At 38.0% G+C, this 17,467-nt stretch overlaps 2 protein-coding genes across 10 annotated transcripts; one reads left to right on the top strand and one right to left on the bottom strand.

The window, feature by feature from the left end:
* Positions 1–225: 225 nt before the first annotated feature.
* LOC104240515 (uncharacterized) lies at positions 226–1,956 on the top strand. Its single transcript, XM_009795378.2, has 3 exons — positions 226–338; positions 467–542; positions 919–1,956. Exons 1-3 carry the CDS (start codon positions 297–299, stop codon positions 1,842–1,844), a joined length of 1,044 nt encoding a protein of 347 aa, XP_009793680.1. The 5' UTR covers positions 226–296; the 3' UTR covers positions 1,845–1,956.
* Positions 1,957–2,166: 210 nt separating this feature from the next.
* On the bottom strand, positions 2,167–6,023 carry LOC104240484 (uncharacterized). Of its 9 annotated transcripts, none has more exons than XM_070168091.1 (4): positions 5,890–6,012; positions 5,427–5,472; positions 4,991–5,219; positions 2,167–3,206 (listed from the first exon to the last, which is right to left on the bottom strand). In XM_070168091.1, exons 3-4 carry the CDS (start codon positions 5,142–5,144, stop codon positions 2,407–2,409), a joined length of 954 nt encoding a protein of 317 aa, XP_070024192.1. In that variant the 5' UTR covers positions 5,145–5,219; positions 5,427–5,472; positions 5,890–6,012; the 3' UTR covers positions 2,167–2,406. The 9 variants fall into 9 exon arrangements, with proteins under 9 accessions (XP_070024192.1, XP_009793651.1, XP_009793635.1 ...); XM_009795349.2 differs by having other exon boundaries at positions 5,885–6,012; XM_009795333.2 differs by lacking the exon at positions 5,427–5,472 and having other exon boundaries at positions 5,885–6,023.
* Positions 6,024–17,467: the final 11,444 nt, after the last annotated feature.

The following is a 17,467-nucleotide window of genomic DNA, read 5'->3' on the forward strand; positions in this document are numbered from 1 at the left end:
CACACACCCCCGGGCTATCTCACAAAATCACTACAGACACTGACATTTTTGGGGGTCTGCTGTTTTTGTACTTAAGATGAAAGGACTAGCTAGCTGGCTATATAGTGCCCCATATTCTTGTTTCTTGTCATGTATTTGGTGCCTGCGTTTCTCTGCCACTCTACTAGTACAAACTGTGGCTTATTTTTAGCCATTGGTTGGATGATCCTTCCAAGACAAGTTAGTAGGAAGGCTTAAAATAGGAACAAGTAGTTCAAACTTCATTTGACAAAAGAGGACAAACTAAACACTGAAAAATGTCTGCCACTGCCCATGAATTTGAGTATGTGAGAATTCAGGTCATTTACTAATTACTCCACTTCTCATAAGTTCCTCCTCTTCTTTTTTCTAAGTATTTCCTCTTTAGCATTGTCTTCTCCCTTCTTTAACTACTTGTTTGTTTTCATATTTTTCTTCCTGTTTACAGACTTATGTTCTTAAAGTTCAGATCCACTGTCATGGATGCATGCGGAAGGTGAAGAAACTGCTTACAAGAATTGAAGGTACTCTCACTTCTCACCTATAACATCTACCACTTTCTTTCTCTAACGGTCTAACCTGCCCACCCGAAAAACACGAGAGAAAAATAATGATTTTGTAAATGATTCTCGAATTTCTTGCATTAGCTGTAAATATCGTTCGCCACCTTTTCTATTCATTATTTTGTTATTTAGTTTCCTAGTTGCCTTATACTTCATTTGTAATGTTCGTTTGAAAATAAAAGGTGCAGATTTCAATTATTTAATTAACTAGTTGCATTTACCAATGTCTGCATCAACCCGTTTCTTTGTTTTCAACAAAAAGGGCAGGGGAAGTTCATATTTTTAGAATTTTAGAAACAGACATCATTTACATTGCGGCTAAAACATTTGGTTTCAGGGGTTTATCAAGTGAAAATGGATGTCGAAGAACAAGTGGTCATAGTATATGGTAATGTGGACGCTGCAACACTGATCAAGAAACTAAACAAATCAAGGAAACATGCAGAGCTTTTATCAGAGAATCCATTGGAAAACCAGGAAACACAACTACTCTATAACTGGTTCAATGATAACAACAATCACCAAAACCAGGGAGCTCTAAACTGGTGTGACTATGAGAAGACTCAGAATCCGGAACTCCTTAACTGGCTCAATAATATCAAGCATCAAAACCAAATGCACAGCTCATACAATTCTCTTGGAACCTCCAAGATGCAGCCTATGTTTTCCCCTATTGAACGAGGCTTCGATCATTGGGGCAACAAAGAGTTTGTGGACCAGAGTGTTCGATTTGACCCCCTCACAGGTGAGACAAACCAAAACCTTTATGCACTAGGAAACATGGATTATCCATATTTTGGTCAGGAGGAAAACATCACTAACAATGCAGATTTTGGAATAACTTCCCCATTTGAAAATCTGCCAAGTATACAAGCTGGTAGCAGAAATCCAATGGTTGATTTCCAAGGTCTTCGAAACTCTAATCCTAGTTTTGCTCCAAACCAAGGTCTCAAGGATATTAATTCCCGTTTTGCTGATTTGGGAAGCAAAGAACTAGGACTGCGGAACTTACATACTGCTCGGGGGGCTTATGGATATCAACCAAGGCAATTCAGTGAGATAAATGACATGCAGGCTTGCCATTACAGTAATCCACCTTCAACAATGATGAACTCTTACAGGCAGAAAATGTATGACAATGACATTGACAACTTCAACAGTGATATTTACGCCTATCACCCAGGGAGGATTCTCAATCAGACACATGGTGTCTTCCCACCCAACATCAGCCATCCCTGGAACGTGAATAGCTACAATATTTGAGAGATTACCGTCTCTACACCTCTATATGTAGTTTAGATTTCAAGTTTCACATTGTCGTCTTCTTTTACCTTTTTTGTCACAAGTACGTTTTCCATTTGAATCACTTATATACATTTACGGTGAAAGAATTTTTTTACACTATCCTAGTAATTTAACCTGTCGATAGGTAACATGCTTTATTTTACAAATTACTTATTCCACCTCTGCTGGAGACAAACGTCGTAATGACAATTGCAGTATACATGCATTAATGTTGAAACTCCAGTTACCGGGTGAAATAGAGAGGTAGCTGTAGAGCAATTAACCTATCTCAAAGTGTTAGTTATGAAATTCAGGTTCCCATTCAGTAGCAAGAATAAGTAATCTAAATAAAATGCCTACATAAGAGCAATCATGAATAATTTACAGAAAGCAGTAAGCAAGTCCACCAACTGCTGACACATCTTCTTCTAGACCTGAATTTTCTCTGATCTAATAGCTAAAGACGCATGGAATCTGCGCCTGAGACATAAATCTATTGGTACAATATTTAGATGCTAAAAGAAATGGCACCTCCATGAAGCTATCGTTTCCGTGCTTTCCTACGCCTAGACTCTGCTTTCTGCCATTTCTTTCTAGGTACCACTTTGCTCTTTGGTTTCAATTTCATTTCAGGAGAGAACTCATAGTTTGGATCTCTCATACGAGCTTGTATGTCTTTGAAAAATTGCATATTCAATTGCTTAGGTCCTCCCTGTCTCAGCTCAGCGTACTCTGGCCCTGAAATGATGTTCTCAAAAGCACCAATCAGAATGTCCACATCGCTCATAACCTCCCAAACATTGATGTAACGCCCATCAGGTCCTTTTTTCAATTTCTTAAGGGCATTTTCCACTGCAATTTTTCTAGCTTGCTTTCCAGGAGATAACTCTTCAGGTTCCTGCTCAGATTTCAAGGCTTCAGAGAGCGTTCTATATTGAGGTTTTTCCTCAAATTCAAACAGTTTATCAATGTAGCTATCACTCTTTTCATTCGGATATGGTTCAGTTGGAATATCATCATCATCATCTCCTTCACTACCGGTCCATAATGTCTTCTCTTCATCACTATCGGACCACAGACTTCTCAGTTCGTCACTATCATCTGCATCAATAGGACTGTCTTGCTCTTTTGCTCGTTGTTTAGCTTTCCTAATCTCTTTCTTGAGACGGCTATGACTATCAGTTTTATCGGAGTCACTTTCATCCTCACTTGCTGTCCAAAGACGGCTCTCTTCGTCATCCATTTGTTTTGCCCAGGCTTTCTTAAACTCATCTGGTTTAGGTATACCGCCACCAAATAGATCATAATTGGAACGTCTGTTACGTGCATATGATCTCAATGCTGCATCAAATAAATCACCTCTTGAGTTTTGTTTGCAAGTTACTATACTTGCAAGAAGAAAAAAAAAGTTCAAAATGTTGTGTGCAGAAAGTACTCCATATTTCCAAAAAGTAGATGCTTTAACTTCTGGCTTATACCAAGAAGTTCTATGCATAGCAAGTTCAGGAACTAAATTCTAAAAAATTGTTGCCTCTTCGAGGAAAATTTAATTTTAAGAATTTGTTGCAGTTTCATGGGAAAAAAGAGGTCAGATAATGGTGGCACAGGCACTAACATGTTCTATGGATGTATAACAACTTAGAATACAGAATATCATTGATGAATGATGATCTTCCAAATTTATATGTTTTAGTTTCATTTCAAAGAACAGAAGAAAGAACTTCAAGAAACAATAAGAATGCCAACTGACAAGTTATAATGAAAGGAGAAGTGCTCACGTACTGGGGGCAGACACATATAAGTAAGTCTGTTTTAAAGTGAGCTGCGATTTTATCAACAGGTGAAGTATGGTTTGCCAGATAAACAATAAAGGAAACACAGCCCTATAGATTGTTAGATAACTATAGAGATGTTAGAACTTAAGGGTCCTTTTCAACTGATCATGATTATGATCAGCAACAATCAATTGATAGAATATATGCAAAAACCCGTCACAAGAAAGGAATGTGAATTAATTTTCTCTTGAAAGCAGAAGTAGGAATAGCCATGAAGAAGTCTATGAAAAGTGACAATCACATAAACATACATGTAGCAGACTCATGGAATAAGAAAGCAGTTAAGAACAATGCTGACATGCAAAAACCAAATCCTTCTCCAGGGTCATGGTCATGGTTAAACAGCAGAGACACAAGTAGTAGCACTTAAGAGGCAAAATATTGAAGTAGAAGCATAGATGTGTTCAAAATTATTCACTAGACGATTCCATGCTAGGTTGAAATTCATTCACTGATTGGAGATGCATAACATTGAAGCAGAAACTTTAGAAGTCAGTCAGTCCAAAACTCAAGAAGTCCTTAAATGTTACTCCTACAACTGAGAAATCCCTTTTCTGAATCTGATCCACCACTAAAATTCTAGAAATTTATTGTGTCCTCCTTGGACTGCCTTAGAGCAGTCTAGGGCCTAAGTTGCTCGGATACGAGTGCGGGTGTGGGTGCGGATCTAGATGTCGGATACTTCAAGATGTAAACTGTAAGATTCCAGCATACGGATCCTAGTACGGATACGGGTGCGGGATCCGGCTAAAAATAATTCAAAAAATAAAAATATCTCTAAATTATGAATACTTTTGTGGAATACTTAAGTATAACTAGTAAAGTGTGGATTTCTTTTTTATTCTCAAGTTATAGATAAGTAAAGGACTGGTTTCCTTGATAAGGTATGCTATTTTCTTCCAATTTACCCTAGTATTGGTTCTGATTTCGGGAATCAAATTGTATCTTGTCTCGAATTTTTCCGTCCATCATGGTCAAAGTACCCAAAATTGTTTGACCAGATCCGGTACGGATCCCATACCCACACTCATACTGGTGTCGTGTAGACACGGGTGCGGCACCTAAACTGCCATGTCGGAGCAACTTAGTCTAGGGCTTCCAATATTTCATTGAGAACTCTCTCACAAACAGATTGGCCACATGAAAAGAAGCCTTATCTCCATCACTTATAATACTCCTGAATGCCCAAACGGTGCTTTATAAACACCAATATTACATCACAGAGAGGGAAAATAAGCTTCAAGCTTTATTACATAACCAATTAGGTTGAGAGGAGTGCAGAGAATTGACCTTGAAGTTGGAGCATAGGATAACAATAGCCATGGAGTATAGTGTGTGGACGAGACTGGAATGTGCAGGGCAAGATTGGTGGTTGCAATTTGGCTCCAGTAATTGATCTGTACATGCAGGCAACTGTACAAAGGCGAGAAAACTTTCGAGCCATTTTCCGATTTATGCAGAGATAAAACCATACAACTCAACCCTAACTCCGCACCAGCTTCTTTTAAAGAAGAAACTACTACAGTTGGAAAAAATATTTATTAGTGTTAGGAAAAACAAAGAGGAAATCAAGTAGAATTTTGTATTCCAAGAAGAGGACTAATGACGAAGTTTCAATTATTTATTGTGTGTGGTGTGTTTGATTCTTTTAACGTTCCTTCTTCCACTTATTAATGTTCCCCTTTCCAAGAAGTACGAAATTCTTTTTAGAATCAACTCCATTTACCTTTATTTTAATCTCCAGTATTCTTCAGCTTTATGTTGTTTCTAAGCTGTCACGGTTTATCCGATACAAGTTAATAGACAAATAACAAATATAAATGAAACATCTAGCAGATCGAATCTCTTAATCAAAGAATAATAAGGAGCATAAAGGTTGTAATCAGAAGCACATATAACTAGATTTCTTCGTCATTACATTTACATAGTACCTGTCCTCAAACTTCTTGGTAATACCATTACGTCCGATATTGGATTCAGGATTTAAGCTATCAAAACATAAAAACTCTTTGTTTCTAGATGAAATTTTAAGAACTAATCAACTTAGATTTCAATTTGGAGTTCATTTGCTAACAATCAGCAAAACCAACAGACCAGTCGCCTTCAAATTGTGAATAGACAATTATTGAGCAAACAAACGAGGAAAACCTGGACGGAACCTCCAATTAATAGAAACGAACAAACCTCACCCGGTTGCGACGGTCTGCGTGAGAGCAGGAAAAGTGAGCCGCGAGTAACTTGTCATTTGACCGAACTGGAAAATTGAGAGAAGGGTGTTAATAGCAAAGTTAAAAAAAGAGAAAAAAAAACCACAAGTTATAGCCAAGTTCGAAGACACGACCTGGAAGTGGAAAATATAGCCAAAATGTCTATACGACGTTAATTCATTATTCAGTAATGTGATTAAAAAAATTGTAGAAAGAGCTCTTAAATATGAAACAAAACCCCATGTTTTTTTTTCTCTTTGCTGTGTCAAAATGTTTTTTTTTCTTTCTTAGGGGTCGTTTGGTAAGATGCATTAGATAAAATAATGCATATATTAGCTTTGTGTATTAATAATACCTTGTTTGGTTGACATTTTAAATCTATACATTAGTTATGCAAGCATTAGTTATACATCCTATTTGGTATTATCTTATGCATAACTAATGCATAGAAAACCATGGGTATTAGCAATGCAATGGGTTTTAATGCATGCATTAACTTAGCTAAAGACAAAATTATCCTTCAAAATTTATGCTTGATTAAAATATGCAAGTTTAAAATAATCCAAATAGAGAATAAAATTATATCTCTAGTAAATAAATAACTACTTAGCATATTTCCTCTAGCAAATAAATAAAAATATTTCTCAACATATGTTTCTTTTAAAAAGTTAGAGTGATGAACTGGTTTTGAGGGCATTTTTATAAACAGGCGATTCTTTTAGAAATTGTGCAATGCTTAAATACATCAAACCAAATAATGGATAAGAAATATGTCAGCATAACTAATACCAGCATAACTAATGCAAGCATAACTAATACCAGCATAACTAATGCAAGCATAACTAATACCAACATTACTAATACACCATATTCAGCATTATTCTTATGCATCCTACCAAACGATCCCTTAGTGATTGACAGAAATGGCCCATAAAGGGCTGATCTTAAAATATTATTCCTTTTTTTAAAGTATTTAAAAAATGATCTTTCGGCTTTACACACATTATTGCTTGTCTGGGATTTTCCTACCGTACTGATAAATTTTATATCATATTTAATCTATCTACTTAGGGGTGTTCAAAACCGATCCGAAACCAAAAACCGAACCGAACCGAAACTTAATGGCTTACTGGTAATGGCTTAACGGACGGAAAACGGATTGAAATTTTTTTATTAACGGCTTATCGGTTTGGGGGCGAATTATTCAATTTTCTTAACGGATAATCCGTTAACCCGTTAAGAATATAAATAATTAAACATATATATATATATATATATAATTTATTTTTATTCATATATATTAAATATATAAAATAAAATAAAAAACCTTGAACTTGAATAATAAAAAACAAACCCGTCTCTGTCTCTATAGTCTATTCTCTAAGTTGGAAAATTTTAGTGTGCTGGAATATATTAATATATAACAAACAACCGAGCAGGCCAATAAGAACTGCCATGCTCAGGACTATAGGAAGTACCAAAACCTTCTCGTGCGTACTTTATGACTCGTCTGATGAATCCGCAGGTGTTCTGCTACCGCTTGCTCCAGACGCTGAGGCATTGGCCTCAACCTTCAAAATAAAGTTGAAACAGGATCCTCAAATCCACCAAATTCCATGCTCCTGAGTAACCAACAGTAAGCCTTCTCCTCACTAAGGCCGTAAACAGAAGCAACACAATCACAGTTTGATAAGCAAGCATCACCACATTTGGACACAGTCCCTTTATCACTATAATTTTCTATGACAGATGATTCTGAGAAATAATAATTTGTTTTCTGAATAGTAGAAATCTTGAACTGAGACATCAAGTTTTCATGCCGAGGTCCACATTTCCCTGTCACTGAAGAATTTCCTGAACATCAGACATCATTTCCCACCTTAGAAGTCCCTAGCAAACATGTGCAAGAAGCATTCGTCTTGCTTCTGTCTAAATTACATATCCCATTGCCACAAATTCCAGAAATATACTGTTGGTACAATTACCTGGAAGGAACTATTATTTTGAAGTAAGTTGCTTTGAAGTGAACCAAAAGATGAAAATCAATGGATAAACATTTGAGATTTGAATGACTTCAGTACGGCAGTACCTAGTTGAGGATAATTTCGATTTGTGAATATGTATGCTAGGCCGATAAACCGCCCGATAAGAGCTAAACCGATACCAATCCGCCCGATATCTTATCGGGTGGCTAACAGATTAATACATTTAAAAGCCGATAACTGTTAAGCCAAACCATTAAGAGTAAATAACCGCCCAATCCGCCCGATAAACAACCCTATATTTACTAGTATATTATTAAATGTTCACAAATTCTATTTGGTTGGCATAATTTTGTGATTGCTCAATTATTCACCAAACTCTACCACATTATCTGCATTTGACCTATTTATTAGATAGTTCATAAAATCTATTCAGTTGGCATAATTTTGTGCATGTTCAATTATTCACTAAACTCTATCAAATTGGCATGATTTTGTGGTACCTGCAATTGACCTATCTGTTAAATTGTTCATCAAAGTCTACCTGATTGGCATAATTTTTTTGTGCCGCTCAACAATTTTCGAAATTACAATTTTGATAAAACCACCTCAAATCTGCTCCAAATGATTTCAAATTTGCAATAAAACCTCCAAACACCAATACAAACTATTCTCAATCACCAATTTAATCAAATAATAACAAATCAAGAGAATTAACTTTGTCTTCTTCAATTAAGGAGTAAGGACCAACAATGGAGTTTTGAAATTTTTAAAGTAAATCATTAAATCAGTGTTCGAATTAAAATTTTTAACATAAGCTATAAACATTCGAACAATCTTAACAATAATCAATCTTTATCTTCCAGATTCAACAACCCCCAAACAAGAATTTTAAGTTTCTACTATTGAAAAACTATGGTGTTCTTGGTTTAAAAAAAATCTATTTTTGTAACAAAGTCAAAAAAACAGGAACAATATTTAAGGACAAGACCCTTAGGGAACAACTGGTATATTTTTTTTGCATTTTACTCCTATTTTATTATATATATGAAAGCATTTGATTAAATATGAAAACTATTTTAAATTGAAACAGTTTAATGGAATTAAATTCTTGAAAGTTAAGTAGCATATAATTAAAATGATGTTGTCACGACCCAAAATCCACTAAGGGACGTGATGGCGCCGGACACCGCTGTCAGGCAAGCCAACCAAAATACTTAATTAAATTCTCGTTTTAATAATTTTGAAAATTATGATTTTCTTCCAATTTTACTAGAAAAAGATAATCATTTCAAATTAAATATAAATGTTAAGAAGTTAATAAAACATACCCCATAATCATCCCAGAACCCGGTGTCACAAGTGCATGAACATTTACTAGGGAATAAAATAACATACAGTAACTGTCCGTAATTCAAAGTGGACAGAAATGAGAATGCAGTACAATACTCTGAAGGGACTCTGCTGGCTGCGAGTCGTCTCGATAAATGCAGCTCACCTAAGCCCCCGTATCATCCATGCTGCTACGCTTAGTAGGTCACTAAAAATACACGTTCTTGTGCAACAAAAATGCACAGCAAATGTAGCATGAGTAAGAAAATAATTTGTACCCAGTAAGTATCCCGTCTAATCTCGAAGAAGTAGAGAAGAGAGGTCGACTTCGACACTTACTAGTGGTCCAATAATGATACATCCATAATATAATAAATCGAGGATTTTTATAAACATGATTGTAATTCAATAGAATGATGCAAGTAAACAATTCTTTCTTTTATAGAAAATTCCCAAATTCCTTTTCATCATTTATACATTTATTCTCAAGTCAGGGAGAGCAAATATCAACATCTATAAATCCCCAGGCAAGCAATACAAGCATGAACAAATCATGCCGAGGACGTACGACCCGATCCAACAATATTTAAATTGTGCACTACCGGAGGGTCGAATGGCACAAACCATAGATGCATCTATTACCCCGCTCGCGAATCATACATGCGATGCGGTCAAATATAAATAAACACAACAATCAGTCAATCAAGAATTCATCAGGGAACAATTATCCAAGGAAAAGCCAATTCTCTTTTAACAATTCAAGAAAATGAAGTTTAATCTTTCTAGAAATTCATTTACTAATTCGATATGATTTAAGCAATTCAAACTGTCAATAAGATTACAAATATTCCAAGTATAGCATGCTTTTGGGTCCTAGACTACCCGGACTTAAACATAATAGTAGCTACGCACGAACTCTCATGACCTCGTGCGTACGTAGCCCCCACAAATAGGAGCACAAATCCAATTAATTCACCTATGGGGACAATTCCCTCTTACAAGGTTAGAAAGGAGACTCATCTTGCTCCGAAGTCCAATGACCGACTTCCAAGCCCTTCCAACGACTCAAACTGATACCCCGACGCTCCAAAACTAGCCAAATAACAGGCAAACCAATGAAAATACACCCTAATATTCATAACAATTCAATTTATCTAAAATCCCAACTCCGCTCGAAAAGTTGACAAAATCGCCCTTGGACCCACGTTCCCAGATTTCGAAATTTTTGAAGATAAAGTTTACCCATAACCTCACAAACTCAAATGTGGAATTTACTATTAATTTCATGCCCAAAATCGTGGTCAAAATCAGAAAATACCTATCCTAAGTCTTTCCACCAATACCCCAAGTTTCTACCAATTTTTCTTATTCAAATCCATAATAATATCATGTATTTAACTCACAAGGGGTGGAATTAACTTACCTCATGTTTGATGACGAAATCCCTCTCTCGAAGCTCTCCAAAAATCGCCCAAACAAGAGTAAAATGGAAAAAAATAGCCAAGACCCCTAATTTAAAGAACCTTACTGCCTCCAGCATTTCTGCACCTGCGGTCACACGACCGCTTCTACGGTTCCGCAGGTGCGGCCCCTCTACCTCTCCTGCAGTTTCTCACCAGGCTCCTCTTTCTGCTTCTGCGCCTCAACTACCACAGGTGCGGTCCCGCTTCTGCGGATACATGACTGCATTTGCGGTCTCTTCACTTCTAACCAAACACCGCATTTGTGTCCCTCCTAGCCGCTTTTGCGGCTCTGCACCTGCGGCCCAAGTCTCGCACGTGCGGTTACACTAGAAGACAGCAGCTTCAGCTCTTCTTCCAAATTCCAATTCAATCCGTTAACCATACGAAATCCACCCGATGCCCCCGGGACCCCATCCAATCACACCAACCAATCCCATAACATAACGCGAACCTGCTCGAGGCCTCAAATCACAATAAACAATGCTAAATCATGAATCATGCTGCATTTCAAACTTGATGAACTTTAGAACTTCAAACTTCTTCATTCAATGTCGAAACCTACCAAATCACATCCGATTGATCTCAAATTTTGCACACAAGTCACATTCGACATTACGGACCTACTCCAACTTCTGGAATTGGATTCCGACCCCGATATCAAAAAGTCCACTTTCGGTCAAACTCCTAAAAAACCTTCAAATTTCTATCTTTAGCCAAATTACTCCAAAATGACCCGTGGACCTCCGAATTCACTTTCGATCGCACTCCCAACACCAGAATCACCATACATAACTATTCCCAGACTCAGAATCTCAAACAGACATTGATAACACTAAAATGCACTTCAACTCAAACTTATGAAGTTCTTCAAAAAATGCTACCTTCCACAATATGTGTTGAAACATCCTCGGGTCTTCCAAAACCTGATCCGGACATACGCCCAAGTCCGAAATCATCATACGAACCTGCTGGAACCTTCAAATCCCGATTCCGAGGTCGTTTACTTAAAAATCCAATATTAGTCATTCTTTCAACTTAAAGCTTCCGAAATGAGAATTCTCTTTCCAATTCAACTCCGAATTTCCCGAAATTCAATTCTGACCATGCGTACAAGTCATAATACTTGAAGTGAAGCTACTCATGGCCTCAAATTTCTGAACGATGCGCTAGAGTTCAATATGACTGGTCGGGTCGTTACATTCTCTCCCACTTAAACATACGTTCGTCCTCGAACGTGCTAAGAACTGCGCTGGAGTTGTCCGAAATCACTGTTTAACACCTCGTACACCTATCTGTGCTACTATAACCCAGTTGAACACATTAGCTCGATCAATTCTAAAGATATTCCCTTTTATTCAAGCAAATAAGCATAGAGCCCAATCCCAACATCCGAAATTCTCAACCAGGACTGCTTCCAATATATGAACACCGTATCAATCACTATATGAGGTACCAGAATATGACTGCTTACCTTTTCTTAATTCTCACCATGCACCATATCATTCACAAGACCATAATAACATTCTTTTATCATAATAACCAACATTCCCCGAATCTGATGCTCACAACACACCTCAAGATATATATAAGTCTTGTTCCAACTCTCGCAATACCGCCACGACAGAAGAGATGTGTAGAAATTCATAACCAACTGCCAAGTCAACAAATCATTGAGGCTACATTCCTGGCAAGAACATTACTTCATTATGAACCAAATAATGTCCTTTGCTCTTTAATATACTTCATACAATTCGATTGCATTGATCCTAGATCCAATAACCTTGTCTCACCCAGTACGAACTGCTCAAGCAACAAGCCACCCCAGACATGACCAAAAGTCTCGTATGCCATAATGTGCCAATAGGCTACCAACTCGAACGTGATACATAAGAAAGACGAGCTCTGGAAGGGACTACTCAACTCACGCGACTAATATGAACTTTCCTCAGAAAATGGGAAACAAAACACATATAAATAGGTATAGGGAACTGTACTCAGTATCATACTGTTGCGGCGTGCAACCCGATCCAAACAACATACCCATGGCGGTGTGCCACCCGATCCACACATAAAGTTCACATAAGGAGATACACACCGAGCTAAATTGCTCATTACAATAAAATACCGAACATCGGTCACAAGCACGCTAAGTGCATAATACCATCCCTAGGGAGACATATAGCTCCATAAGCTAACAAACTCAAGCACAATTGAGGTACGATATATGTTCTGAAACTAAAGAGCCATCCTGCTCACATAACACCATCGTACGTGGAACTTCAACACATAAGAAAATTATCAAGTCGTTCATTACTCACACAACACAATATAGTATTTCATGAAATAGCCGACGACGAAACAACATCCCACGCTTGAATACTTCTCCATAAGGAGTGTTATGCTGAACTAAACACATCTGGCATGATATAGAGCCCATAGTCATATTTAAATCCATTCACAGACCTCAAGTCGATCTTGATCGTACTGAACTAGGCCAGTAATCTTTCCCAGGTCCATAATAACCCATTTTTCCCATAACACACAAGTACAACCATCCTAACCGAAGTAGTCCTCCACAGTCCACAACCCAATAAACCGAGTGCCCTCCAAGCATAAACTCTCAAATTAACAATATCACCACAATCTTCATACTTGGTTTCATTCTTCAATCAATCCAGTGACTACATGCCGGGATTATACAATATTCCCGTGGGGCACACCCCCACGGCCTTCCGTAGTAGATAGAAAGTCTGCACATCCATACCACCGGCCGCACTAACGCTGAAAAGCGATCATGAATCCATAGCCAGGATGCAAAGCCTCTTTCACAAAACACCGATCTCAGGTGATGCTGAAGACAATGCCAGCTTACTCTAATCATTCAAATCCCTTTACTACTCATCCGAGCTCATGACATCCTTGTCAACACCAAACCGCAACCTTGATCCTCACTTTCAAATTTCATACCGCTCACTGCACCTAACAAGCTAGCATGCGATAGTACAAGAATTTTATCACAACTCCTGAATCACTAACATGGTAAATACTTCCTCACATGGAAACTTTTTACTTAACTCATTCCAAGAGAACCATATCAACACACGAGTGAATTCTCATAACCGTAGAACATTCAAATCCTCAAATAGTGGCCTAAACCACCACAACCCTTCCGGGACTAGCCTACGCATAACAGGCTATAATACTTGAATACTTCCAAACACTATCAATTACGGCGGCCGTCGAGCCTCGCACGCATCGCCATCACTATGCCAATTCAACCATGGCTAACCAATATATCTTCTTCTAATTCATCCTTAACTTTCCTTAGAGATAATAATAGCTCCATTCCTTACATCACCAACCTGAATCTGCACTCACCTTGAGTGACCCCATCCCACGAGACCACCCTGTCTCCAAACCTATGAATTATTTCATACACTCCTTGCACGCACATTCCCATCTTCAACTGATACACTCGTTCTGATAATTCCTTTACAAATCCAAAGTAAACATTCTGGGATTCTTATCATAAGCTACTACAAAAGCTTGATTCTTAACCATACTGAGGGTTTGAACCCTTAGGCACCGCATTTTGACCTTTGAATTCACTAGGACCATTATTGAGAGTCACACACTCTAACATGGTCCCTAATATAATCAACTGCAAGGCTCCACCAGCACATGACCACCCTCTCAAAGAAGACCCGGTCGAATCACCTTCTTTGCAACTCACTTCTATGCGAAGCATAATTCCTGAATCTTCCCAATGCTCGAACATGAATCAATGATGCCAATTATAGAACTCGTTCTTTAATTCCTTTGCTCAAATTACTACTGATGTTCTCTTTTCTTAGTCACGATAACCCATCAATATGCTGATATCTAGAAATCTCACAAATAGGTGACCAGACAATCCAACCATAAGCGGTGGGACTCTCCCACTTAGCTTGAAGCCACTATTACATAACTTTGGAACCCATCAAGATTCTTTTTCTCTTATTGACATGACCTTGCACAATTAAACCGCCAGATTCCTCGAAATCCTTCCTTTAGCATTTCATGAACACTCTGAATCTCTAGCAACATTCACATATTAGACCTCTTACCGAATAGTTAATAGATTCCTTCGCCGAAGCTTTGCCAACCACGCGACCGCTGATCTGCTCATAGAAGACATCCCCCAAATGTGGAGACTATGCGCCTACATCTTCCAACGTCGCTGCATGGGGTACAATTACTACGACATCAATAATCCATCCTAAGTTTGTGCTCATCCACCAGCTACACAAGTCCATTCACTCCTCGTGGACATTAACTAAATATGCGACTATATCTTCCAATTCAAAGTTATGTTGTATCCTTTTTCATATCAAGCAGCTCCTTTTCGTCATATCAAATCTTCCGCTGTTATGCTAGCCAATATTTCAAATTAAGCGTAGACCCAATCACCGTCCACTAAAAATTCCCAAATCACTCCAACTTTCCTCAAGGGTGTAGTTATCCTACCACTGAATCCACGTGCTGCTTTGCCACTCTCCCACTGTGGCCAGACCCTCTTCTTTAAGAAACTATTTGATTTCCGCTTCTTACTGTTGGCCTTCTAGAAATTTAACCACCGCCTGACATTTCCCACACGTCCTTTCTCATCCTTTGCTGCTCGGATGATGCCTTAGATCAAAATCTAATTCGGTAGCACTTGAACCAATAGACCGCTACTAACTTTTAAAACTTTATGAAGATCATCTTTCTCGAGCCGTAAGCATTAGAAATACACATGCAATCCTGAACCACCGCACCCCGTGATCTCCAACAACCGCTTCTCCAATACTATCTTACAATATCCTGCCCCAAAGGTGAATTTTTGAAGGTCTTAACACTGACGAACTTAGCACATTCAACAAGGACAACGACACCTCATCATAGATGAAAATTCCACCACGCTCGCAAATACCAAGCCTCGTTACTCCATCAACCCAAATCTGAACATTCTTAGCCCGATTGCCCTTCCTCCACCGGGAATAAAATACTGAATCCCTAAATCATGCACTGAGTAAACCTCACTTTGAGTCATTTACTGCCCTGACATATAGGCAAGTATCCTACCATCACATCAATACCGCGCGACAACCGTTCATAAGCATCATGGAAACTTGTGTCTAGTCTTAGAGCTCTCAGAAGTACTACTATTAAGCTGAAACGATAGAATATCCTTCCACAGGGCGATGACAATAGTCAAATCAACTACGCCAGGAGAAGCATCCCGCATCATCATTGTAGTACCTTTAAAACTTCTCAATTCTTGATTTATAATAAGTGCATCGCATCGCATAAGATCGATTGGGAAGGAAACAAGGGCATAAGCCTCAAGGAATCAAATCGCATGATGGGGAAATCAAGAAGGGAAGTGCTCCTAACAGCCCTGTAGCCTCTCGAAAATAAGTAGAGACATCTCCGTACCGATCCGCGAGACTCTACTAAACTTGCTCATGACTTGTGAGACCTACGAGAACCTAGTGCTCTAATACCATGTTGTCACGACCCAAAATCCACTAAGGGTCGTGATAGCGCTGGATACCGCTGTCAGGCAAGCCAACCAAAATACTTAATTAAATTCTCATTTTAATAATTTTGAAAACTATGATTTTCCTTCAATTTTACTAGAAAAAGGTAATCATTTCAAATTAAATATAAATGTTAAGAAGTTAATACAAGATACCCCATAATCATCCCAAAACCCTATGTTATAAGTGCATGAGCATTTACTAGGGAATGAAATAACATACAGTAACTGTCCGGAATACAAAGTGGACAGAAATGAAATATAGTACAATACTCTGAAGGAGACTCTGCTGGCTGCGAGTCGTCTCGATAAATGCAGCTCACCTAAGTCCCTGTATCATCCATGCTGCTATGCCCAGTAGGCCACTAGAAATACATGTGCCTGTGCAATAAATATGCACAGCAAGTATAGCATTAGTACCAAAACAACGTGTACCCAGTAAGTATCCCGTCTAATACCAAAGAAATAGAGACGAGAGGTCAACTTCGACACTTACTAGTGGTCCAATAATGATACGCCCATAATATAATAAATTGAGGATTTTTATAAACATGATTGTAATTCAATAGAATGAAGCAAGTATATAATTCTTTCTTTTATAAAAAATTACCAAATTCCTTTTCATCATTTATACATTTATTCTCAAGTCAGGGAGAGAAAATATCAACATCTATAAATCCCAAGGCAAGCAATACAAGCGTGCGCAAATCATGCCGAGGACGTACGACCCGATCCAATAATATTTAAACTGTGCACTGCCAGAGGGTCGAATGGCGCAAACCATAGATGCATCTATTACCCCGCTCGCAAATCATACATGCGACGCTGTCAAATATAAATAAACATAACAATCAATCAATCAAGAATTCATCAGGGAACAATTATCCAAGGAAAAGCCAATTGTCTTTTAACAATTCAAGAAAATGAAATTAAATCTTTTTAGAAATTCATTTACAAATTCGATGTGATTTAAGCAATTCAAACTGTCAATAAGATTACAAATATTCCAAGTATAGCATGCTTTTGGCTCCTAGACTACTCAGACTTAAACATAATAGTAGCTACGGACGGACTCTCATCACCTCGTACGTACGTAGCCCCCACAAATAGGAGCACAAATCCAATTAATTTACCTATGGGGACAATTCTCTCTTACAAGGTTAGAAAGGAGACTCACCTCGCTCCGAAGTCCAATGACTGACTTCCAAGCCCTTCCAATGACT

Source organism: Nicotiana sylvestris, chromosome 2 (assembly GCF_000393655.2).
Source record: "Nicotiana sylvestris chromosome 2, ASM39365v2, whole genome shotgun sequence".
Classification (NCBI taxonomy): domain Eukaryota; kingdom Viridiplantae; phylum Streptophyta; class Magnoliopsida; order Solanales; family Solanaceae; genus Nicotiana; species Nicotiana sylvestris.

Bases quoted from the DNA above. Each gene is read 5' to 3' on its own strand.
- LOC104240515 (XM_009795378.2), top strand. From the start codon at position 297: ATGTCTGCCACTGCCCATGAATTTGAGTATGTGAGAATTCAG. The intron at 339-466 runs GTCATTTACTAA...TCCTGTTTACAG, and splicing joins TTGAGTATGTGAGAATTCAG to ACTTATGTTCTTAAAGTTCA. The intron at 543-918 runs GTACTCTCACTT...ATTTGGTTTCAG, and splicing joins ACTGCTTACAAGAATTGAAG to GGGTTTATCAAGTGAAAATG.
- LOC104240484 (XM_009795333.2), bottom strand. From the start codon at position 5,144: ATGGCTCGAAAGTTTTCTCGCCTTTGTACAGTTGCCTGCATGTACAGA. The intron at 3,207-4,990 runs GTCAATTCTCTG...TATTTGATGCAG, and splicing joins TCCTATGCTCCAACTTCAAG to CATTGAGATCATATGCACGT.